This window comes from Clarias gariepinus, chromosome 13 (genome assembly GCF_024256425.1).
Source record: "Clarias gariepinus isolate MV-2021 ecotype Netherlands chromosome 13, CGAR_prim_01v2, whole genome shotgun sequence".
NCBI classification, from domain to species: domain Eukaryota; kingdom Metazoa; phylum Chordata; class Actinopteri; order Siluriformes; family Clariidae; genus Clarias; species Clarias gariepinus.
In genome coordinates this window covers 12,188,194-12,215,431 of record NC_071112.1, presented here as the reverse complement: position 1 = coordinate 12,215,431, position 27,238 = coordinate 12,188,194, and the positions used below count along the sequence as shown (strand labels likewise).

The following is a 27,238-nucleotide window of genomic DNA, read 5'->3' as shown; positions in this document are numbered from 1 at the left end:
GAGAGGCGCAGTGCGGTCAAAGCTTCCGCCCAGTTTTCCGATGCGCGACGGCCGAGTTGAAAATGGAGTTCGTGCAGAGAAAGCAGATCCTCTGAACTTCCACAGCGCTCTTGGTTTCTGCGTTATTCTTATCGCGTGTATTTATTTTCCTGAGACAGTCCGTTTCTAATACACGTATTAGTCTTTGCGTCGGAACAATTTCCGAGTGCTCTAGATAGAGAAAGCTGCACACAGAGGCGCTGGTGTTCACTGTTTTCCCAGTGTTGAAAGTTACCGAGAGGGAGTAGCTCGGTCCGGGCACTAAATCCAACCAAAACAGAGCGATTTATTTTTATTTTCGTGTGTGCACTCATTGGTTTGAGACAATCGTGGAATTTGGGACTGATCAGAGAAAAGGACGTTGAGGATGAACACTCGGTTGCAGATGGATTTTATTCATTGGGAAGCTCCGAGCCAGCGGCCGCGGCTCCCGTTCTCCTTCTTCTGAACTGGCTTACGGGGAGCTGCGGAGCTCAGCTATGCCCCGCCGTCACGGCTTACTCTCGCTGTTTTGTCACTAACTACGTTTCGACTAAATAAATGCGAACCAAAATGGTGATTTTTGCGCTTTATTTCCTCGCCTTGACCGCGTCGTCGATGCTATTTGCAGGATTTGGATCCCCATGAGGAAAAAATGAGCGAAGAACCGACAAATCCAAATAACGAGTGAGTTTATCCCTAAACATCTATTCATCCTATAAAATAGTTAGTACTGTCTAATGACTAACCCATTGTTATTATTATTGTTTGACACATTTATGAAATGTAGATCAGTGCTAAAGATTGACAGGATGGTCAATTTATAATATATAATCTTATCTGTTTTACTATGCTGTAGGTTTAAGCCTAACTAGTGACTTGTTAGATTATATTTTCACTTCTCGTCTGTGAGAACTTTGGAACGTTTGAACATCAAAGAACACCAGGTTGTTTTAAAGGCCCGTTTCATCTCATCTCTTTTAAAGATAGCTCATTGTTGACATTACTGTGCATGCTTTAAGCTTTATGACTTTACTTTAACCAGGAGGAAATGAGATTATATTTAGGATAATGTTGGATTGCCAGTTTAATGGTTTGTGGGGTGCATTTTTACGCATTACATGGTGGCAAAATGTAAACATGATCGCGGTTAAAGAACACGGTGTAACATGGAGCCCTTGTGCTCTGTTCTATTTTTTAAAAAGAAGAAATATATATTTTATAAATAAAATGGATGCAAATTGGTGCGGACAGATGATTATTGTGTACTTTATATAAGTGTAGGGATAACAGAAGTCGTTAGTGCGGTGTTTGGTGTTGAGGCGAGTGTGCGGGATTGGTTACCGCAGTGTCGGGCTCGGGCAGCCTGTGGACGCCATATTTTTCTCAATCACACTCATTTGCATATCGCTGTCCTCATTCATAAAAAAACGCAAAACGACTGTTTTTCGCCCTCAAAGCGGACTTGAGTAAAACCACACACGATCCATTTTATAATCTGAAATAAAATGAACTGGTGCTGTGTAAGTATTTGCGCTTTTCCTGCACGTATAATGAGTGTTTTTTAATGGTGCTGATCGCTTGTTGACAGTCAGTGAGGAAAAGCTGGTCGGGAGGCGCTGCGGTCACGTGACCGCCTCCATTCATAAACTACCTGGCTGCTCATTCACACTCCGCTCTACTGTAAAGACCGGAGGCTCAGACAAAGATCACAGTTAGCATGCTGCTGAGCTGATTATTATTTCCCTGGCACATGTCGTCCATTTCTAATCACCTTTTTGCTGTTCAGCTCAAGTTTGCATAGTCGCACCACATGCACTGCAGATAGTTTTCTCTCTCTCTCTCTCTCTCTATCTATTTCTGCCTCATGTCAGTGGAGCGACCATGTTCCCTCGCCATTTTTCCCCATGTATCAGATCCATGTTTCAGACTCTGTGTCCTTGAAACTACTCACATCTTACTACGAATATCATAATTTAAAAATACCTTCTTGTTGTTTCATTTCATACTTATAACCTATAGGTCACCATGTGATAGTTATTATTTTTATTATTATTATTATTATTGTTGTATATTTTTTAATATATATGTATCACTAATTTTCTTAGCTATATTTATTTTCGTCCCTGGTGGAGGCAGTTTTTTTTTTTCTCCGCAATGCTGAGGATCAGCAGATGCTGCTGGTGTGGTCAGGAAAAAAGACAGCACAATAAACAAACGGTGTGACCGTTTAAAAAAGAATTCTCATCCTTCCTTGAAACAAAATGATTCTTTTGTAACTTCTGTGCAGTTTGAGTGGAATGAAAGCGGATACATGTGTGTGTTTTGCATGTGTAAGGACATGTCTCGCCTGTGACGCAGTGTTAATTTCAAGCCTAAACCTAATTTTTATGTGAAATACAGTTCGGAAAACCTTAACCGTTTGCATTTTTGTCTTCTGTCTTTTGTCTTTTGGCGTATGTCATTGATGGCAACTGTGTAATAAGCAGTAAGTTAACAGTAATAATAATCTGCACTGATTGGGATTTTGTTTTTTTAATGACAAATCACATTTGAATTGATATTTAGACGTTAGTGAATAGATCAGAGACAGATGTCGGATACTCAGATTTGATGTGCATTCATGTATTAGATACGTGAAGACCTGTGACGTTTCATGAGCTCTGCTGACACAGAAGGCTAATCTGAACATTTGTAGGCCAAAGGCTACAAAACAACAGGAAATGAATAGGTAGCATGATAAAACACAATTTTTATTACGTATATCACTTCATCAAAGGTATTTCACAGGCTCCATATCAACAACTGCCATTATCAAGGAATAAAATTGTCCTGACTGGCATCCTGTAGGCTCTGTTTTTATTTTTTCTGAAATATTTATAATTTAATTTGCATATTTTTCACATTTAGTATTTAAAAGCTATAATTTAACCTGACGTGTTGTTTTTGTGCCATATGAAGTTTTTGTGTAAGAATTGAAATCATTACACCCAAACAGGCTGCTTAGTCACTTTCCCATTATCTTCTGTCTCCAGTGCGTTGTGTCGCAAATACATTTGACTGTACTCATCTCTCACGTTCCATCGTCACTGTTGTACATATTGGCATTTGTTTTCCTGATAAAACCCAAACATGTTGCTGTACCACTAGTTTGGTGTGTATCGAATATAACGTCATTTGCGCTATGCAGGCGTGTTGCTTACTTGCCGAATCTGTTGTGAATTCCGGGTCAGACTTACTTTCTTGCTTATTTACTGTACATGTCTTGGCAGCTCTGTTTGATGATGGTTTAATATTCCTTACTGAGTGTTTGGGTATCTAATTCATATTGGGTGTAGCTCAGCACTAAATACGGGAAACACAAATGGTTTTTTTTTTCATACGATTGTTAGAGGCTTTTTAAGGTAATGGAAAAGAAATACGGCTGCCGCATTTGCGTGTATGGACTGGACCGGTGCTGCGGAATTAGCACTGGTGTAGTGGTGGTGTAGAGAAAGTGAGAAGTTTCCAAAGCAGCAAATACATATTGTTAAAATATTTATAAAATAGTTCTATATTTCATTTTAAAAACATTTGGAGCAGTTTGCTAATATTTGTGACAGTAGCACTCATATTAATTTAGTTTACAGAAGATTAAAAGAAAAAAACTGAATGAAGTGTATGCAGTGCTATAAATACTACTGGTGAGTCTAAGCTACATTGAGGCTGCCTCACCAAAAAAGAACCAAGGTGCTTTTACACTGAGCTAGTTTAGCTAATAATGCAGAAACAAATGCAGTACTTCCTGTGTACAACTTTAAAGTCAGATTAGCAGCCTTTAGCGTTTACATACTTTCTACTAAGTCTGAGCCTTGTGTCAAGACCGACTGCAATGTTTGATGTTCCATGCAAATTTAATGTAAATTATGTAAAAAAAAAAAATGGGATCCATAGGGCCCCATATGTACTGTATGTACAAACACACACCTATGAATGGTTAGGTTTTGTTCATGGGCACAAATCCCATCATTATCCCATTGCATTTTTTTGAAAGGTGGCAAAATGTTTCTAATTTTCAAGGTCGTGTATGTATTAATTTTGGAGAGGTCAGTCCATAATACTGTTGACTGCACAAAACATCTAAGATGGTTTTTAAAATTGAGGAACCCAGACCTGTCCCCTTCGTAATTATTTTATATTAAGGCAATCTATTATGAAAATTAATGTTGTGAGCTTTGTTTTTACAGTCAAATGAGTCTCTTTTGTGTGTGTACCTGCAAAAATATGAAAAACATTTATCTCTTCCCTTTTTTTTCTTCTTTGAATATACATATTTTTCCTTTATGAACACAGTTTAGGTTCATCAGTTATTTGTGACGTTTGCAATGTTCCTGAGGGAAAAAAGGTGGTATTTTGTTAAAAACCCTCCTTCAGCTCAGGGCTCAACTCCACCCAGCCTAAATTTTTGTTGTTGAGCATTAAACACCTACAGCATGTCAAAAAGCAAGGCATGTTCTGGTCTTGCCCGTAAACAAGAACTCAAATTCTCTCTCTTTAATTCTGTCTTCTTAGGGAGTGACGAAACGGTGGTAATCATTCATTTACAATCAAAATATTCTAAAATGCATCTTCAGAGTTGTACGTATGTGTTGAATATTTTAGGCTGTTTTCTGAACTATGGACAGGTTTAACAGCTGGTAATTGAAGTTCTAGAGTGAATAAGAGAATCAATTTTCAATTTTCACCCTGAAGCTGTGAGTGTTTGTATTTTTAAAGGTTCTTCAAGTTTAGCCTGTAAATTTAGTTAAGCTTTTGTTGAATTTAGGTGCTGTGTGGGGCTTCTGATAAACCTTCAGGATATTATTTGTGAGAAAAAGTCAAAATTGTACCAGAGGCTTGCTAAGTTCCTGAATGTGAGTAGGTTAAAAAGGAGTATTTTTTCCCCCTTCGTTTTTTTCTGATTGGCTAGAAAAATACACTTCCGCAAAGTGGCATTCGGGGACAGTTCATTTAAAGCTACAGACACTGCAAACATACCAAAATGCAAAATGAAAAATACAGTTTGCAAACATCGAAGACCTATTTTAACTTGCTTGTAAAGGAGAATAGTATGTGACTGTAATATTTAATATAGTGTGTATGTGTTCACATTTTTATTGTTTTACATTCTAGAAAATTAGTGGAGATTTCAAAACTATGATATAACACATATGCGATTAAGTAATTAAGTAACAACAGCAACAGTCAGTTGTTATTTTAAGATACAATTGTCATCCGATCTGAAACAGGTCTTTCAAGAACAGTATTGTCAAGTGCATTTGCAAAACCATCAAGCACCATGATGAAACTGGCTCTCATGAAAGACCATCCAAGGAAACCAAGACCAAAAACTAACCTCTGGTGCAGAGGAGAAGTTCATTTAGAGTTACCAGCCTCAAAAATCACCAATTAACAACACCTCAGATCAGAGCCGTTATAAAGGCTTTACAGAGCATTAGCAGACACATCTCAATATCAACTGTTGAAAGTAGATTATTGCATATTCAAGAAATAAAAATCAGAAAAGACCTTGGAATTACTAAGGACCTAGGAACTTTTGACTGGTAGTGTACCATACGCCAATATTATAAGCCCAGGTTAGTTAGTTTTATCTGTGACACACCACTTCTTGTCCTAACATTTTAATGCTTTAAAAACCAGCATTTAGCTGGATCAAAATAATAATTTTGAAAATTTAGTGGTATAGATGGCTTAATTATATATTTTAATACCAATGTGTTTATGACGTAAAATAAACAGTAGAGTCTGTAAGCTGGGTGAGGACTGATGACATGTCATTTAGGTTTTCAGTTTGTGGTCAAGCCAAAAACAGCCGTTCATTCATATTACTGATGAGTGATGGAAACTTTGCTGTTTTTTACATCCTTGTAGCGTTTAGTTAGTAGGTTTTGGTTAGACTGAAAAATGAATCCAGTGTAAAAATAATATTGATGACTTAGTGTGGAAAAAAAGAACAACAACAAAGAATTAATTCCTTATACCTTATACACACCTTATACATACCATATACACACCTTGTACTTTTTTAAACTTTAGAACAATCAGTGTTTTTGTAATTAGTGCCATTTTTAGAACGCATTTACAATTAATGCATAATGTAATTTGAATATGACTCTTATGTCTGATGATGACTTGGGCACAGTACATAGGGCAAGTTATTTAGGCTGAACGGTTAACTATTCAATGTTAACTGCCTCGGTCTTGTGTCGACATGAAGTTTTTGACACAGTACACAAATATTGCCATAACTCTACAAAAGAGCTGATCGTGAAAATTAATAATGTTGCCAGATATTTATTCTCCTGAAGAGTCATTGAGAGCCTGTCACTTTGCTCTTAATTCTATCACTCATTTTAGTTTTTTTTGTTTAATTTTAAGTTCAGTGACATTCTCATCATGATTTAGACGAGACAGCGAGGCATGTCTCTGCACACGACAGAAGTCTTTCCTGAGGGCACATTTCACACAGCTCAATTTTCTTGATGTCACAGTTTAAATTGGTAACTCTTGCACTTCCTCCGACAGTGGTTTTGACTAGTGGTGTGACCTGATTAAAATCAGAAGGATCCAGTTTTGCTTACGCCTCGTGCCATTAGACAGGTTTTGTAGTCGTATTGTAGTATTTGTTGTAGTTGTGTTTTTGTTGCTGTGTAAAGAAGTGTTATATATAAGATATCCCATGGAAGAAAGTCTGGTTTTTGGACTGACATACATACGTGATGTTTGTGTAGGAAGTGAATGATTAGCAGCATTTTCCCTGGAGTTTATGATGTTGCGTGACTGGTAGCTCTTTATATTAAAGCAACATAAACTTTCAAGTTAAATAAGGAATTAAAGCTGATAGGGTTGTTCAGTTTTAGGACCTAGAGAAGGATTTTATTCAGAATGAGATATTATTGTTGGATTTTGTTAACATGCTGTTTCTTCCATGGTCAAACTCAAATACTGAGTTAGACCTGAACCAGTTCCCTCAAGTCGCTCTCATTTCCTTTTTGTATTTAAGGAACAGAGCAAGCAAAGAGCATGAATGTCACATGCCTGTAATATCATTTTGTAAAATGACGTGGCTTGGTTTGGATTTTATTGAGCCATAGGTCGCTTTCCCTTTTTTAATGAAAGGGACGAACAACAGAGTGATGACTTGTACTGATGGCACTTATATTTACCTACATACAAGAAATCATGTTTTGTCATCTCTCACAGTGTCTTCCATCTTTCTGAACTCTGTGTAAATTTCTTGAGGTGTGTGTGTTGAGTTTGATTAGGCTGCAGCTGCACTAAGCCTGTGTTCTTGTCTAGGAGGCCACAAGCATAACGGGCTCCAGATGTAAATCTAAAGCCTTGTGCTGTTCTTCAGCTTTCCAAACTCTTTGAAAATAAGGAGGGTAAATCTGTGTGCCTGCCTGGGTCTGTAGCGCCTGGATGTGTTTGGGGCTTGTACATACTTGGCGTGCTATATCAAACAATAACAGAAGTAATTTTATATTTTACCCGTACACTCATTATTATGTGTATGTTTTATTTATATGCAGCAAACTACATTATGATATTTTCAGTGAATGTTCAAAGAAGCTCAGTGGGGAATGCAAAGCTACAGCTGTCCTGTAATTAATCATCCTGTGTATCATTAATATCATCATTCATCTCAGACTCATAAAAACTCTAGCGTATATATCGTGAGGTCAGTGCCAGTATAAGATCTTGGGATAAGTGCATTACAGTGTGTTGCGTATACCAGTGTTAGTCTTGCGTTTGTTAAAAGATTGTGAATTGTGTGTCATTGCCAAGTTGTTTCATGAGCATTTAATTACTCCAAGTCTTTCAGTAGCCTTGCATTTAATTAATCAGCCATGGTTATGCTCTTTGCCCAAGGCACTTGTGGTATGTAGTCGCATGTACAAAATCCGCCTGCCTAGTGAATATAGTACCTATTAGGGATTCGACTGAATATGAATACGTTGTACTGAATGAAGAGATAACGTCTTGAGACAAGAGAAGTGCGTCAAGAGTGGGATCCTGTGGGAAGCAGGGGGAAAAAAGGTCACACAAGTGGGAGCAGTCAAATATGAAGCTCGTACAACAAACAAAGACCATGAACATGCGCCACTGCACTGTGGATTTACATTGTTCGTAACCGTTCCTTTTATCCTTAGTAACTGCCTGGTCAGGGTAGCAGGGCTTTAAATTAAGATAGAATAAAATATCGCCCGGAGATTCAAACCTAAAAAAAAAAAAAAGAGTGACCTAGCTAGGGGAAAGGAACTGTCCGAGTGAGATTCCACAGACCATGATGATTTTGCTGGCATCTCTAACTCTAAGTTTTGTTCAAGTGTTTTTCAGTATTTCCATGGGACAGAGTGGTATGGTTCATTAAAAAAAAACCTGTTGGTTTAGGTCATGTCCACTTTTTCACTATTTAATACCAAACAGATACAGACAATGGAATTGTGTTACACCCCAGTTATATCATTTATATAGATATAGCACCTCTAGTTTGTGGTTTTGGAAGCTCTGTTTCAGTCACACTAAAGCTATTATAAGTATGATATGATGATAACAATGTGATGAAACAAATTATTGAGAAAAACGCAATAGGAAGGAGTCATACTAATTAAAAGCAAAACAGAGTAAGAAGGATCTTGATGAAAGTTTGGTCTCATGTGCGCTATGGTGGAAGAACCTGGGTCCTCGTTGCTCGCAACGCATTTTGTGCATTTACTCTGTCGCTTAGAGCTGTATCCCCGGAGAGCACTTTAACATCAAAGCTCACAGCCACGCTGCTGCAGTCCAAACTTGCGGTTCCGCTTTTTTTCTATAAACGTAGTGCAAGGTTTTAATTTTCCGAATGTTTAATGTTTAAGATTATCTCAATATGTGGCTTGATTGATGTTGAGAAGAGGTTTCTGCTTTTGATACCCAAACCATGGACCTTGATTTATTGCGATACCACAGCGTTTGGGCACTGAAGCATTGTTGTCAGGATTGTGTTCCCAAACTATGGGACAGGATGAGAGTGAGGCAGAAAATAAATGGCGCCAAATCTGGTGGACCCCCTGGGTATACTATCCTTTTGGCAGTTGTTTTGCTGTTTATTCTGGCTTTATATGGAAAGCCTTGTCGTAATTCATGTAGCCTAGTTTAATGCGTTTTCGATACACCACAGGCCTGAATTAGCCATCTAGCCAACATTTAGTAATTTGCAGTGGGCCAAGATAAATAATGTATTTTATAATAATTTAAATACCAATTTAATACATATGTGACTATAGGGTCTCAATTTTCCTTTTCTTAATAGTTTCTAATTTTGCTCTATAAGAATATAAATAGAAATTTCTACTTCACATCCGCGTCTACTTGGATGTTTTATAGTCTGGTTTAGAAACATATAACACTTTTAACTTACTTTTATCTTAATTTACATTTTCACAAAGTTAAAAGTTTGGGATTTCATTTTTGTTTGTTTGTTTGTTTTTGCTTAACATAATCTTTAGGCGAATGATCAAACCATACATACATAAACATCAAATTCATACAGTCCAACATAGAGTTTAAAAAATGGTGCTTAAACATTTCACTAGAATTTACTTAGCAATACTCATAAATTCCTTTTTTTTTTATTAGTGCTTGTTCTGTCATGTGCTAAACAAGTTATTCTTAAGATGTAGTTACATTACAATAGTTTCGGTCCAAGCTAACAGTAGTTGTATATGTTAAGTTACTGTATATTGAAGACTGCATTAAAAAGATGGTTAGAATGCTAGAAAATATATGTGTACTAGATACCAGCTCATGACTTTTGTGTCTTGGTTCTACTGCTGCGTCCGTGTGTTTGTGAACATGTGATCGTGCCTTGCACGGGTGGTTGCATTCATACGTACACTTAACAGGAACTTGTCCAGATGGGAGAACAAATACTTATGTTTAAATGTACTACTTTATTATTAGGTATTTAAGGAGAAAAAAAATATATACATTTCACTACATTTACATATATATACATTTATATATACATTTCACTACATTTCGTACTGTGTATGACTGTGTATGTGACAAATAAAATTTGAATTTGAATTTGAATTTATATAGCTGGCAAACTAACATGAAATCAAACACTGTTTTTAGTTTTCTGTTATTATTATATAACTTTATATATAATAAAGGACTATCATGGCAATGCTACACCGAAATTATTCCGTCCTATAACCCATATAATATTACACACTTCCTGTTTAAATGTAAGTGTTTAGCTTTAAACTAGTTCATGTTCGACACATTGTTAGGATTTCGGAGGACAGCACCTCAGCCCATTAGGCCATCTCTGTTTACCGCGCTTACCCACAAACCATGTCTCTCACACTATGCGTCACAACGCAAACATGCAGATGTACTCCAACACAGAAGAATAAACCAGTATTTAGAGGCAGGCCGGATGTGCTCCATGACTCGACTATGCCTCACAGTCCAGTCTGATTCTTCACTAGTAAAATAGTTTATGAAACTTTTTGTGGTTGTGGGTCATGTGATTAATTTGGTGTAGCGTAGCTGAATGTCCAACTTGCAAACTTCCAACCGCATACTAAGAAGATATTTTTTCCGTGTACTGAACCGTTCCTAATGCACACCCATGTACCTTTATTTGACAAATAAATGCTACAGGTTTAACTAGAAGCAGCACAAGGTCTCTGTACATGTAGCTGAGCTTAGAGAATTGTAGGAAATATGTTTTCACAATGAGAAACCAAAAAACATAGTCATTTTTAATATTTGAAACAAGTTAATCAGACCACAGTGTTTATGTACTGGTTACATGTTCATCTTTAACACCTAGAACTTACATGGACCTAACCATACCACTGCCGTGTGGGCAGCTTGTGTGACACTCCAGCGATATTTGTTTACACCCATTGGTCCATTGTGTTTTTCTCCATCAAATGGAAGAAAATGGTACCCCGAAGGGTTTTTCTAATGGTTAACAGTTCTAGCTTTATTAAAGAGTTCTGCTTGGAACAACTGTAAAATGAAAACCTTACGTTAAAAGTTTTTCAAGTAATGTCAATGTTTGAATAGAACCTTTTCTTATAATGAGAAACTTTATGAAACTTTGATTAACATCTCAACATCCACACATTTACGGAGAGTGTGTATATATATATATATATATATATAATTTATTTTTTTTTCTAAGCTGTCTTTAAGTCAAATAGTAAAGTGTTTTGTTTGCTCTTCAGAAATCAAGTGCGCAAGGATTGATGATGAGTTTGGAAATACCTTTTATTTACTCTCATGGTGATTTATTCAATGTGTTTTCTTATTCAACCTTTTTTTTTCCATAAAGGAAATAGGCCAGCGAAGCTGAACAGGCCTTCTTTGGTTTGGTGCAGGAAAGAGGGGTGACATTTTTCCCCTTTCTGATGCTAATGAAAAGAGGAGCTTTTCCAGCTTTAGCTTGCAGAGCGTGTCTCTCCTGCAGCATGCTCCACTGCCTGGACATTGTGCGAGCACAAAAATCTAGGCCTGGTATCCAATAACGTGAAATTTCAGCAGAGAAGCGGCCATTGTGCGATGTGGAGTGGGAGGGGGAGAGGCTGGGGTTGACTTGGCAGGAGCCCAGGGCTCAGGCCACATCCTACCGCTCTCCTCCACCTCCTCCTCCTCCTTAAACCAGGCCAGGAAACGGCTGGCCCTGGATCCCCCTGCCTCCCGGGTCAGGCCTCACACACATGCACTCAAGCAGTGCCTCACACACTGGGAGATTTTGCACACGATTGTAAACCCCCGAGACTGACTGCTCGTTGCGTCTAGGTAAACTGAAAATCGTTATAGCGATTCTCGTACTTCTTTAATTTGCTGTCTAAAGAAGGAAGGAGTCATTTCTCACTCTTTTGGTGGGGAACACGAACACGAGCGCATGGGTGCGTCACACAAGCCGCCCACGCAGTGCTGGTGTGATTTTTGCCCTGTAAGTTCTAGCTATTAAAGATGAACACGTACCTCGAGGAAGCTGTACATTAGAGCTGGTTAAATCACACAAACACACTGTTTTTATAATCTTTCTGCTTCAAACACAATAAACGTGCCAGCGATGAAACACGATACGGCTAGGGTTATTTTATTGAAGGCTTGTGCCACTTTTCGCTGAGTCTGTAACCTCCCTAATTCAACTGCATTCAGACTGTGCTTTTTAGGGAAGTTGAAACTATCAGAATGTGAAAAATATCTTTTTAGAGTATAACTAAAGACAAAACAGGGTAAATGTGTGACCTGTGAAGTTACTCTACACTTACACTTTTTTTTTTTTTGGCATGTGCTCTATTTTAATGGTATGAGCTTATATTTGTGGTATTTTGTTTTAATTCTCATTCAGTATTCGCTCATCTTTTCGTCTATTTAAAAAGAAAACTAGTTTTTACATTTTAAACACACTTCACATTACTTGGACTTGGAACTAGGGTGTAAAAAATTTACAATTCTCAGAAACCCATACTCCAGCTCATAATAGTCGCCTCCTTTTTGTAGTCCGGAAATGTAGGCATTCTTCCAGCAGACTAGCTCGGAATCTTTGGGAATTTTGTTCTTGGCTGATCCTCTTCCGTCTGAACTCTGCCCTCTGAGCACAGAGGAGAAAAAAAAATCTCAACCTTTGTCTCTGTGTTCATCATTGTGTGCAGATGATTCTTATTGTTTGTGTGTGTGTGGTGCAATCCATAGAGATTGCTCTCATGAGAGAGGTGGGGTGAGGGTAGGCGGATTTGACAGGAAGTGTGTCCCATTAGGTTAAGTCAGGCTTTTTTTTTTGCCTCCTGCTCTTTGTGTCCATTCAAGCTTGACTTCTTTTCGTCAAGTGCTTTAAAACACTCTAGAAGACTTTTTAAATACAAAAACACTTCTGAAACATTGTAGGTCACAGTCACCTCTGTATGCGTGCAAATGAAGTGTTGTCCAAGTGGAAATGTTTTAAAATGAAAACCATAATGCTGAAACTACCGCTTCTTCCTCTTAGAGTTTTTTGCTCTTTCCGTCTTTAACCACAGCTGTTATTTGGCTCCACTTCTTCCTTTTGGAGACATTGTGTTTCATAGAAATTTCCAAAATCAGTGTGTGTATATAGCTTTATTTTGATTGAACCTCTTTTTCTGGAATAAATTTTAATAAATGATATCCTGAGAACTACTGATTCTGCATTCTGCATCTAGCTTATTAAGCAGGAAACAGAGATAAATGTTTTAGGAGTGTTTAAGTCAAAATAGGACTTGCGATGTTTTTTTTGTTTTTTTTTGTGAATGAAGCCTTAAACCCAATTGACATTTATAGACGACTTTAAGCACAGTATAGTCATGAGACTCTAAAGTCCACAGTAAAGCATTTGAATTGTGCAAACATTATAAACAAAGCTGTATATTCGTTAATGACAATACCGGCCATCATTCCCATGAGCACTGAGCGAGGTACATACACTGGGTGGCTTTTCACCAACTTGTGAAAGAGACACATCTATCTGTGGGAACTGTACACACAATCATTCCAGAACACCATTTGCACACTCGGCTGGGAGTTATTGCCACGTCCACTTATACAGTCCTGACCTTGTTACAAGCCATTTCCACATTTTTGGGCCATTAAAGGAGTTCCTGGGAGGCCAGCGTTTCAGACATAAAGCAAGCAGGCGATTCTTGCTCCGGCATACTGCGAAGGTTTCCTAACTTGATGGTATCCAAGCAACATTGAAACCTTGGGGAAAAGTGAATTAGTGTATTAGGGGATTATATAGAGAAATAAAGGGGGTTTTTACTCTCATAGCTGTTCTGTTGTTCTACACCATTAAAAGTCCTGGTTGACTTGAACTCCTCTTGTACAACCTACCGCAAGTTCGGATGACGTTGGTAACTGATCGTGCTATTAATTTTAGTGAGCATTGGGTGTTGTAAGCCTGAGTCTTTTATCCCGATGATGTGTATGCCCTTCTGTATTTTGTTCTTTGGACAGTTTTCTCAAAATGCTGATCCGAGGTTTCATTCGGCGGTTAAAGCACGAAATGTGTTACTGGGAAAGGAGAAGTGGCAAATCTGGCGTCCAAAACAGTAAAAAGACAGATTTCAGGATTTATCTGTTTGTGATGATTTGAATGCCCCATCAGAGAACTGACTTTAACTTGAGAAAGTATCAATTTTACAGAGCTATTTAAAAAAAAAGGTGGCTGATATTGTGGTCTTTTAATACATTACTAGGATCCATAAAGAGCTGCGTTTGTCAAACGGTGACCTTTGTCATATCCGGACTCATGTTGTTGTTATTATCTAATCATAGAAGCAATAGAGAAGACAAAGAGTACAACTGCTTCTCACATGTAGAAATGCTGAAGAAAAAAAAAATTGATCTGTGGATAATATACCAGGTTTTCTTGGAACGCTTGTAAACGTTTAACCATCTCACTGTTTTTAGACATAAGCTGTATTCAAAAGCAGTGTACACTGATTATCAAGATTACAAACCTTAGATCATGCACAAAACAACCATTTTTTCCCCCCTATCTTGATTCTTAGCATAACCTGCATGTTTCACTAATCATGTCTTGGTGTGTGTGTGTGTTGCAGTGACAGTTATGCGCGTGTGAGAGCAGTGGTCATGACTCGCGATGACTCCAGCGGTGGATGGCTGCCTCTGGGAGGCGGAGGCCTCAGCTGCGTGTCGGTCCACAAAGTTAGTCGTCCGGACTTGGATAGCCCCAACGGTGTGGATTATCTCATCCAGGGGGAGCGACTCAAAGACAAGTTGGTAAGTTGCCTTCCACTTTTGGACCCAGTCCTTTATGGACTTTGTATGACTGTGTGTGACGCACATCCTCTTGAAAACGGGCTGCGAGATGAGATCATCAGGCTCAGCATTCACAGGAAGTGGCTGCTTAGCACTCATCCACAGGGCAGGTAGCTCAAAATAGGAGCACACCGCATGACGCCGGCTGATGTCATCAGTAATAGAGACAAGCTGTTTAGAGAAAGAAAATGTAGGAGTGCTGTGTATTCACACAGAGTTGAATGTTCTTTTCTGTCGAAACCAGAGCAACTAGACATAATCCTTTAGTCAGTACACAAAATATTTTTTTGTTGAGACAGATAAACGCTCAGAAAGAAGTAGTTATTAAACAGTGGACTATCTACCCTGGTGAAGTAATATTATTTATTAAGCAGGTACTACTTAATCAGTTTTAAATGTAATTCTGTCATCTTTGGATACGTCCAGGTTCATGCTGTAGTGAGAGGTTTTGTGTGTGTTCTGGCTGATTGAGGATGAGAATGGGGGAAGGATTGGGGCTTCAGATTTGATCTGCATTTTGTCTGAAATGTACTGAGAGAGAGATGGCAGTAACTGTGATGTTGGAGAGAATCTGCCTACAAGTGTAGCGATGCGGCACACAGTGTCCTGATGAGTCAGCACAGACCGAATATAGCCCACCAATGGGCTTCTGCTCTCTCTATTCAGACGAGCTTTAATCTGCCGCTGAATTACACCACCGTTTGGAAAGTGGGGGGGGGATATAGATCGGGATTCATGAAGAGTGCAGCGTTTTTGGATCGGTACGATTTTTACATTGACATGAACGAATCAGTATAGTGCCTGCTTTAAAGCCCCTTTCTCTCAAAATCTTTTGGTGTGTGTGTGTGTGTTTCATCATCTGCCTCTTCTCTCATAACGTCAATCAAGCAAAGAGACTGATAGCAGTGTCTCGGCGGTGGCTCTAAAACGAGTCGTCCACACACCAACTGGAATTCCATTCATATCTCTATTTTAACCACTCTTCCTTTCATCTCCTTCTGCCTTTCATCCTTTTCTGTCTGCTGTTCTTCCGCTGACCCTCCCCCCCTGTTTGTTTATCTGCATTTGCTCACCTTGCTGTCTTCCCGTGCCATGCTTTGCCTGCTGGAATGCACCGTTTGAACGGCGTCTCCTCCTGTAACAGCGATACTTCCTTCTCTGCTCGCTTTGCATGCCTCTAACTCGCAGTGGTTACGCTCAGTCTCACCTTGACAATTGACCCGGTACTAGAATAACCAAATCTGAATAATAAAACAAAGTGTTATGACACATAAAGAGACCGTTTTTGTTTATTTTTGGTATGGACACATACCACAATGCACAACTAAGAAAAGAATCGAGTTACAGATGTTATTGCTTGTTTTCTCCTTTTTTTCTGTTGCTTTTGAATTAATTCTTAAATCTCTCTGTCTCTCTCTGTCTCTCTCTCCCTGACTCCCCCTCTGGCACTCAAACCCTAGAGACGAGTGGGCGTTTCTCATTTCATTTTATCCGCTCAGGGGAAGGGCTGGAGCTTCTTCAAAAGCCCTTATTATTAATAATCTTTTGTGCACTCTTACTTTGTGAATGCATGTGTTCAGTCTGTGGTTTGAAGAATTTACACTGTCTGTATGCTCGGATATGCTAGTAATTTTCTTATTCATATAATATTCATTCGATACCTTATATATTATTTATAGTAAGCGATATGCTAAATCCGACATAATCTCTCATCAGATTGTGCTGGAGTGCATTATAAAGAGAGACCTTGTCTACAACAAAGTCAACCCTATCTTCCACCATTGGAGAATCGACAACAAGAAGTTCGGCCTGACTTTCCAGAGTCCAGCCGATGCCAGAGCTTTTGACCGAGGGATACGGCGAGCCCTGGAGGACATAAAGCAAGGTTTGGCATCACTCTTTTATAATCTCTTAGCAACAACAAAACGTGCATAGACTTGTATGCAGGATTGTGTCCTTCCTGTTTCTACCTCACACTTATACACTGAGTTGTATAAGATTTCTGAATCAGTGAGCATAAGCGAAGGCAGGTATGACGAAATTAGTGTTTCATCTGATTAAAATGTCAAGATGTCCGTCTGTCATTAAAAGCTTTATAAGCTGTTTGGTCTTCCGCCTAAAATCAGCAAGATTGTTTGTTATTTTGACCAGGTTCATCCCTGCAGCTATTTTGCTTCAGCTTAGACAATTACCCGTAGATAAAGAGATATGTGTGTGTTTGTATGTGTGCATGCACGTGCATGTGCCCATTCTATATGAAAGTGTGTCACTGTCCAGTGGCAGGGTAATGAGACGTCATTGCCCAGCCCCAGACCAGATCGGAAACCTAGATAACAGAATTTGCCTAATTAACTTTAAAATGCTTTTAGAGCATGACTCAACTTTCGGGAACCTGATTACTGCAGTGTTATCTCAAATCAGATATAAGCAAGCCAAGAGCAGGTAACCGTGAAGGGAAGGGTAGCTGGCAGGTAAAGAAGGCGTGGTCACCTGGGTGATGAACAGAATCTGTAAGGCGGAGAGGTGAACACAAGTTCAACTGGGGAGGGTTTGATCTAGGAGCTTTTGATGATGAGTGTATTCCTTACACAATGTCTTTGTGCTTTTTAGCGACCTAAAGACACTGTGAGTAAAAACCCTAGACATAACATAGATATAAGAGTTGAATTGGAGATGATAAAAGCCGAGCAAGATTGGACTCCTGTAAACATCCTTACTGTACACATCTCTATCCTGGTTATGTTCACTGTACTTGGGGTTTTGGCAGAAAAAGGTCTTAGTAGACCTAAAGAAGCCCGTACAACACTGAGCTAACCTAGGAGCTAATCCAGCGTGTCCTTTCGTTCTCGTTCTGTCTACGAGCTGTTCTTAGGTTCTGGAGGAATATTCTAGAGGCTGCGGTTCGGAGCACACTCAGCAATGGGGTGGGCTGCTCTCGTGTATTTCAGGCCCGGTTGTGTTGTGTAATGCCTTGCTCAGGTTCCTCTGTATTCCTGTTGCATCGCTCCACTGCCCGCACCGCAGCGTGGCAGCTTTGCAGGGCGCTGTTGCTATAGCAACCAGGCACATGGCTCATCCAGCACAGTGGCCTGGCACCGGCAGAGTCGTGCTGCAGGAAACTCAAAGCCGTTCCCATCCAAGCTGCGCTCCATCTCTCGGTCTTCCCTTCGCATTCCCTCATCATTTTCTGCTCTGTAGCTTAAGGTGCTAATGCGGACAAAGTCAGGTCATGAAACCCATAAAATCATCAGAATAAATGTTTAAGGGTGATTCAGCGTACTTAAAAGGGGAGATACTTGTCTTTTTCTATATTTTAAAGAAAACTTTATATATCAATTTGATCATGATCCAAACACGTTCTTACTCAGAAGTGATTATATTATATTCAGAATTGTAGAATATTTGTTGCAAATACCGCTCTGTCCATGAGCACCTCACTCATTTATTCCCTTTTCACTTTACAGGCTGTCCGGTGTACAGTGACTCAGAGGTTCCTGAAGATGGATTACAGGTGAGTCGAGCACAAGGTTAATGTAAAGTGGCCAGGGCATAGCAGACTGGGACGTGGTAAAAATGCCTGCCTAATGCCCCTTAGTCATTTGGCACTCGTTTTGAGTGGTCGGTATCAGGGAAGGGAAAAAAATAATCAAAGAACGCCTCAGCCTCCGTTAGCAAATGTTGTGTGAAACGAAATCAGCACCTGGTATGGCAGAAGCGTGTAGCAGTCAACAGATACGTGACTCATTTTCGCAAACGGGCGGTGATGAAATTTTCCCCATGGACAGGCCTAATCTTCTGTCTCGAGTCCATCGCTCCGTATGGGCTAGATGGACACTGGTCGGTCCAATGTGTTGAAGAAAACTGTTGCTCTTCTGTTGTAAATATACACAACTCGGGTCCAAGAACGACTGCTTTTTTGGAGGAGTTTTTACAACTACCCCAAATGCAATACTGACTCTCCAGGAAATAGTTTTGGTGAGGAAATAAAATAAGGGGACATAATGAAGCTTTTCCTCTTTTATGACACATTGATTACTAATTTCCCTTTATTGTCATTCAGATTCTTTCTATTTTTGCACTTTCAGAAAGGTGTGAGTATACTCGATGTCATCTCATGTCATAGATTACTTCATAGAATCACAAATTCCAGTAATAATGTTTTTTTCCTGTACTGAAACAGGTCCATTTCTAGTGAAGGGAGAACTGATCTTCTAAAATGTACCATGATGTTTCCTCATTCTGGATAGAAAGCAGCTTTTTCACTGCAGTTTTACCACAAAAGCTCTAGATTCCGTACTCTGTCAACATGAAGTTTTATCATGTTCTTCCTGACTTTAAACATTTTCCAGGCAGACATGTTGCGTTTAGGCAGATTATGGTCCTTTTCAGTGTCCCAGTCATCAACCATGCTGGAATTTGACTTCATTCATAGAGAAAAGGGCTGAGGAGATTACCTGGGATCAGTGATGCGTCAGCGCCAATGGCGCTGCTGTTGCTAGGCGGCAAGAGAGTGGAGGAGGGATGCGGGGAGCCACTGAGGATGTAGCCATGGTGATTCACCAGCACAGCACCGGGGTTACAGAGCCAGGACGCAGCACAACACTTAGTCATTCACACGCCTCAGCCTCCAGAACGGCACGGACAAAACAATTACGCGTTCCCCAAAGCACCAACCTGCACTCATCCACTGCGACTTGCAAAACGGGATTCTGACTAAAATGATGCGTTATTCTTGAAAATCAGAAATGCCTTTTAGGCATTCTTTAGGCTCATTGGCTCTATTTTTATTTATTTTTTTGACCCCAAGTTCTAAGTCATGACCTGTCCGTTTACCGGGGACTTCCCAAGGATCCTGTGGTTCCTTAGACGAAATAGGATAAATAAATGCAAAATCTTTCAGAATAAAGAGTAGACCGATAAGATGAATCGCTCCCTTGTCCCGAATAGATAGAAATGCCTAAAGATTTGGCCTCTGGGAGTCGAGTGTGTGCTCTCCTTGGTGTGATTGCAGCCATCTTAGCTTGAGCCAAGAATTTGTTTGCAGTCCCCTCTCCCTCCCTAAGTAAGGAAGTTGTGTACAGGAAAATCATCTTGTGGGGAGGCAGTAAACTCCAAAAAGGAGAACAAGTCTTGCCAAATCTGTCATTAAGCAGACTTTCCCATCCATAAAAGTTGTCTTTTATGTTAATTGGCAATGTTGTTAAGTGTATTTTTGTAGAGCGGCACATTTAAGATTTTTTTTTTTTTTTTTTTTCGGATATGTCACATAAATAGCATGATCACTCCGCATCGGGTTTTTAATCTCTTCCTTAAGTTGGTTTGATCCTAAAGAGAAAAGACTAAAAACCTTCAAAGTGTTGCAAGTCCTTGAGAGCACGTGAAAAAGAGCTATTACGTGTGACTTTGTATTTGATAAGCAGACCTGTGCGCACATGCCATGAATAGAGAGCAAGTCTGCGAAGCAGAGGGAAAAGAAGGGGAGAAAGCGAGCGAGTGTGCATTCTACTCCTGCTGGTGCGCTGCCAGGCCTCAGTTCTTATCTCCCACAGTGCTCTATGGGTAGATCACAACCAGATTTGCCCCTGCATATGCTCGGGCTCAGGCCACTCTAGCAAGGGCTTTAAAAGGAACTCCAAGTCTGGTTCTCATTTCAACTGCCTAACTCTCCTCCCTTCCTCCCACCACACACACACACACACACACACACACACACACAGCTGTCATCTGGCTTTTTAAGTTCTGGACTGCGTTTCTCCAGCTGGAGCTGGTTTATGACATTCCCCCGGCAGACCCATTGGCCGTGCATTCACTCTCTCTCTCTCTCTCTCTCTCTCTCTCTTTCTCTCTCTCACACACACACACACACACTTTCTCTATCTGAAACATACACATGCATGCACCATTTTCTCCACTCCATTTTTTTCCTTTACTCCCTTTTGCTCTTCTTCATAATGTGTGTATGTGTGCTTGTGCATTAAAAGAAAAAAAAGGGGGGGGGGTCAAAGGAAGCATCTCTTAGCAACCACAGGACAGTAATTACTGTAGCAGCAGCTGGGAGCAAACCAGATTTCCGCTGTGTGTTAAAACACTGGCGTGGGCTACTTTACACACGGCACTGCCTAACCAGTGCCAGCAGCCTCCCCCACATGCAGAGAGCAGAAAAACCTGGCTGTAGGTGGGTGTGTGTGTGTGTGCGCATATGGAGGCGTGTGTGTGAGAGAGAGAGAGAGAGAAAGAGAGAGATGCCTGCCCTAAAAGCGGCAAACACATGCGGCTTCACCGAAGCGCACGCTGTAATTTAGATATCAGTTTTCCAGCCTCATGATAGCTTCCCACTTCCATGAGCTTTTTGCGAACTTCCTCCTCCTGTGTTGCGGTGGAGGTGGTCGGGTTTAACTCGCACCAGTCCCTGGAAGCCGCTCGTCTTTTTGTTGCCTGTGCCATGTTTACATGTTGCATCTCAGCAACATTCCAGGAGTATCCAGAAGATGAATGACCTTCTGTTAGTCAGCATACGTCTCTGAATTGTATACAGTCCATTTCCTGTTTATGAGATACACCTACTTTCTAGCTACACCCGTTTTATCTAGTGCACCTAACACATAGTTTCCTTTTGTAGGTATGTAATTACTCGCTGTAGCACATCTGTTGCTATGCACAATTTGTCAGCTCCCTTGACCCCATCCGTCAGTGGAAAGGGACCACCCCAGAACCGCTGCTGATCAGATGTTAGTGCAGCAGAGACATGGCAATTGCAGTGGTATTGCTGTGTGTGTGTGAGTGTGTGTGTGTGTGTGTGTGTGGTGTTAGAAACAGTGCTTTAGGTGCAGCAGCATTGCTTAAATTTTAAGGACCTTGGGATCTTAAAACAGTCCAACACACACAAATGTCTAGCCAGTTACTAGACATTCTAACCAGTTAGAAACTGATGCTGATGACGAAAGTCATCACAAAGTCTGAATGTAAAAAAAACTTAGTGTTTAATTATATACCAAGAAAATAAAATATTTAGTTTGTCCGTTTATCTTAAACTTACTGGATCCATATATTTACAAGGTATATTCATTATTGGGTTAGGGTTTTAAAGATGAATCCATTCCTCTTCTCTAAGCGCCTTTATCTGGAACATTCGAGGTGTCTGCATTTGATAAGGGCATACTTGTAGAATCTCTGCACCTATAAAAATGTGTCTGGGAACGCTTGCAAGGACAACAAAAACTAAGTACTGATGAAAACGTTCCCATGCTGATGTTGTTGTTGGATGTCAGGCTCCACCTGGTGGATAAAAAAAGAATTTTCTTTTCAGCTAGTTCACTCAAACTTGATCTTTGTGAGAGGGGGTGCATCTAATCCCAATATATAATTACTTTTATTTTTTTCCTTGCAGGTTAACCAGGAACCTTCCTCAATCTGCACGCCCATCAGAGAGCCGTTCTCCCCACATGGCAGAGTGGTGTCCACCGAGCCTTTCCGCAGCTGTTATGTGCGTGCTCAGCCGTTTGAGGAGTTCCACAGCCCCAGTCACCGCTATCTGCCCCCGCAGGTCAGTTCAGGCTACAGACAAACAGCGTTTTTCTTGGCGTAACGTCAAGTCATCAAGAATAATCTAGTTTACCCGTAGTTACAATTGCTTACGTTTTCCTGTCACTTTTGTTTTCCAGGCTGTACCAAGAACAATCCTGCTAATTTTCTGTAATCTCTATTGTTTTAGGTCCCTTTCTCCTCAACACGCCACGTGAGCTTTCACATGGACGACGAAGAGGTCGTTCGGATCAACCCCCGCAAGGACGTCCTCATCCGCGGTTATGAGGACTACAGGCACCCGGTCATGTGGAAGCAGGACACAGAGCGTGACGATGCTGATTTCTCCACCACGTTCACCAAAGTGGACAGCAAGAAAAGTGAGTATTCGTTTCTGGAAGGCTCCGAGCATCGCACAGGCACCAAGGACTCGATTAAAACTCAGCAGCCTTCGCCTTTACTAAAGTCTAAGAAATCTCGGAGACGGCGGGAGGACGGTGAGCGGTCGCGCTGCATATATTGCCGTGAGATGTTCAACCATGAGGAGAACCGACGTGGAGAGTGCCAGGATGCACCAGACCCTATCAAACAGTGCATCTACAAGGTGAGCTGCATGCTGTGCGCGGAGAGCATGCTCTACCACTGCATGTCCGACTCGGAGGGCGACTTCTCGGACCCATGCTCGTGCGACTCCAGTGAAGAGCAGTTCTGTGTGCGCTGGCTGGCACTTCTCGGCCTCTCCATCATAGCACCCTGCATGTGCTGCTACCCACCGCTGCGGGCCTGTCACCACTGCGGAGAGGCGTGCCACTGCTGCGGTGGGAAACACAAGGCCGCCGGCTGAGCCGAGCCGACGAGGGAGAAACACACGGCATCGTGAAGAAACAACCGCCGCCGTCGCTTTTCTTTTTTCATTCACCCCTGGAGGCGGGTGAGGTGGTCCACCCGCCACTTTGGAAGCTTTGGAGATTTGATTTGGCCGAGAGCAGCAGAAGCCAATGACCGGATCTTCTTGGGCTCTCGAGCTCACGTCATGGAGCTCGTTACGGAAGGGAAGGTGTTTACGGAATAAACTCGAATCACAAAATGAGCAAAAAATTATAATAAAACAAGACAAAAACAAATAAATCACTTGACATACAAATGTCAGACTTTCATTACAAATAGCGCGCAACCTTTGTGAAGGAATGTTGTCTTTTGTACAGAGATCAAAACTATAACAAAGAAAAAACTGGTTGTGCATACAGAGGATCTGCTGTATGGGTATGGTAAAAGGGATATTTTCTTGCTTTATGCGAATTTGCAGTAGGGTTAAAGTGGCCTTCTCTTTCGACTGGAGCATTCGCTGACTGTGTAATTATTAGGCAAAAGAAAACATGCACTAGTTAAGTGTTCTCCCTTGAAAGGCAACCCTCATAAATTATGATACATACACTAAAAACACTTTGGGCAAGTTGAAGCAGTAGAAAGGTAGTATGACACAGCCTTTGGTATTAATCGCGCTAAGGTTTAAAGTACATCCTTCTGTAATTAGCAAGATTATTTGGACCACACAGGTGCATTCCAGCATTGAGTGAGTGAGTCGACACAGCTGTCCACATTTACTCCTGGTTCAGTTCCATGTCAAGGTCAGCAAAATATTGATAGACCAATTAGTCAGGAAATGTACATTTCACTTTCAAATTCATCTCATTTTAATCAGAGTGAGACTTTTCAGTGTTTTACTTGTTTTCAAGCTGAATTGCGCTCAACCAGCAAGTTTTTCTTTGATGACATGTCACATTTTGGGATTGTACCGATCACGGTTAAAAGGGTGTCCAAATTCTATAATTGATCAAGGCACTTGTATTCATTTTAAAGTGGGATACCCCTCTATTTGAGTTGTTCCATTTAAATGCCCCTTATGAAAGCACTCACTTCAAAGCTTTGGTTACAGCTTCATGTCTACGTTTTATCTTCCATCCAGCATGTAGTCTCTGTCATAGTTTAGAGAGTTTGTGCATTATTTTTCTGCGTTTCTCAATGCACCCAAAACAATAAAAAAAAAAACACACAAAGTAAAATTTATTTATATAATTTGAAGCTCTATATAAGATTTCTCCCAACACTAAAGATTCATTACCTGGTTTAGGGAAGGCCTGCAGATTCGCAAACCCAATGACAAGCAAGTCATCATCAGTTATTATTAGGTAAAATTACTGGGCACTGCATTTTGGCGATTTTTTTTTTAAATAGCAAAGTTTTTTTTCTCTGTTGGTAAGGAAAGTTACTCAGAATTTCTAAAGGGCCAGTACGAGGCGCTCCATACTCCAGTTCTCTGATCTCCCTGTGCATTTTCCATCAACACACTTTACTTTCTATGCAAATATTTCCATGGGAAACACTTAGATCTCTCGCTAAAATTCGGTAATGTGACACTTTAATATTGTAGATGTTAATCTTGGTACCAAACTCAAAAACCTTATGTAAATATGTAACACTATATTTAAGCAACAATAATAATCCCGTTCAAATTTTTAAAGAGAGAGTTGTATTTATCACTGCTGTCGGTATATACTATAGCTTGAGTTGACAGCATTATGTACATAGGTCACCTTTTAGTATTATTTCACATTGAAAGTAGAGGGCGTACATGATGAAAATGATTGAGCTTTTACTAGAGATTGTCTCTAGTTTTGTATTGCAGAAAGAAGGCTAGAGAAGGTACAGTCGTGGCAGTCCACTTCTCAAAGGTTTCGTCATATGAAGCTGCTAGAAACAATCACTAATTATGTGCTGAGAGGAATAAAATTCAGCTATGGATGACTGTTAAAACTAAAATCGTACTTTAGATTTGTTGATTTTTTTTTTTTTTTGGTCTTTTCGTTAAGCACACCCAATTTAATGTTTCCAGGTTTTTTTTTTCTTCTTCCCGTACTGTATTGAATTGCAGTTTGTTTTGTTTTGTTTTTTATGTCGCAAGCTGAACCAAGGTTTGAAGAAACCTTAATAAAACTTGCTGGCTGAGAAGACATGTAGAATAGGCCACATCCATACAATAGTGTAGACAGATACTGTAATGCTTAGTTTCATTCTGCATTAAGCAGCACGGTGAAGCCACATGTAATGTGTTGTATTAAATATGCAACCTGTCTGCTTTCTTTGCTTCCTTTCCATTCGCCGTTAACTTAGCATTTATCTGTCTTCAGTTTTTTTTAACCACTTGCTGCTAGTCTTTTATTTTTGAACTCTTGGACTTTGTGTATAACTCTGGAATGCATAAAAGATGAACATTCTTTACTGTTTAGAGAAATGCTTATGTAAATCTGTCATTTCAGTGTGATGTAAAAGAAAAAAGAAAAAAAAAACGGCAACAGCTACAGTATGTTCACAGCAGTTTAGTGGTTTCTTTGGAATTCTTCGATGCTTTGGTGCACTGACATGTAGCTAGGCTTTCCCCCCTCTTCATAGCGCTTGATGATGTAAAGTTCACGTGATTAGTTTTTGCAGTTGTGAAGACATTTGTGTTATTGGTAATTGCAGTATAAATGGTACTCTGATGATTCCACTATGAACACTGCCTGGTTCTTTACTCTGCATCTCTGAGTTTTAGTGCCATCTGCTTCACCCACTGACAACCTCGAAAAAGTGCCTCACGTCCATCACAAGTTCCATCCAAAACTTAACCGCTCTTGCTATGGTTGTATTGGTTTATACACGTCTAGGTATTTGTATCATGGTTTGAAAAATACCAAGTATATGATGTAATATTTATAGTTCAGTAACTCATGTCATAGTTGTATTTTCTTTATACAGATGTAGCTTGTTATGTTTCATAAATATATAATGTAAATATGCATACAAATGTTTGTAACTGTTTTTATGTTACATCATACACTTGTAATTTGACATATAAAATAACATTACCATAATAAAAGGTGAGTTTTAATGTATTCTTGATTGTGTGTGTATGTGTGTGTGTGTGTGTGTGTGTGTGTGTAAGAGAGAAAGAGAGAGAGAGAGAGAGAGAGAATATTTTGACCTTTGTGCATGCTGAAAATGATTGAAGGACAAATTTTTACAAACAGGTGTATGTAGGCCAATTATTTAGACAAGGACTAAATTATTTATTGAATGAACTTTCAATGGTTAATGTATCAGTGCAATTATGAAGTCACTAATAATAAGCATATTGTTATTTAATGTAACTTTCGGTACTTAAAGGAGAATGAATATAAACTCACCAACCACTTTATTATTACTCTTTACTAAGCTCATTCATGCAATTATCCTACCAGCAAGTTGTGACAACATGGTACAGGTCAGAAAATATGCCAGTCAAGATCATCAGCCAGTGTACGAATCCATCTCATCAAAATGGGAACAAATAAGTGATCTGGGTCACTCTAGGATGTTTCTTTCTAGACTGGATGGTTTGAATATTTTAGGAACTTACCCAGGCCTGGGACCAACACTGCATCTAGTGGCTGGGTTTGGGTGGGAATTGAACCCGACACTCCACATGGCAGGCAAGGAACCTACCACTGAGCCACCAATGCTCAGTTGAAGCTTGGAAAAACAGGTCAAGCAGACTAGCTGATGCAGACCGGTCCTCTGCTGTTGTAGACCATCAACTGCAGAACTCACATCTGTGCTCTCAGAATAGTGAGTGTTTACAACCCCAAACAAAATGAAGCAGTTACCCAAGAATTAGTTACTAAAACTATTTCTGTGATACTTCCTCCCTATAATTAAATGATTGTTTAATCACTATAATGATTTTATGTTTTTGTAAGGTATGTAATAATTTTTCTCATATGATTAGGATCACTCATGTTACATTCTACAACTTTTGAATAAAATTCTATTT

General features: G+C 39.9%; 1 protein-coding gene across 1 annotated transcript; it reads left to right on the top strand.

Moving 5' to 3' along the window:
- spred1 (sprouty related EVH1 domain containing 1) lies at positions 1-26,317 on the top strand. The gene is made up of 6 exons (XM_053509818.1): positions 1-705; positions 14,649-14,829; positions 16,585-16,753; positions 18,333-18,379; positions 22,256-22,411; positions 22,580-26,317. The coding sequence occupies exons 1-6, from the start codon at positions 674-676 to the stop codon at positions 23,231-23,233; spliced, it is 1,239 nt and encodes a 412-aa protein (XP_053365793.1). The 5' UTR covers positions 1-673; the 3' UTR covers positions 23,234-26,317.
- The last annotated feature ends 921 nt before the right edge of the window (positions 26,318-27,238 follow it).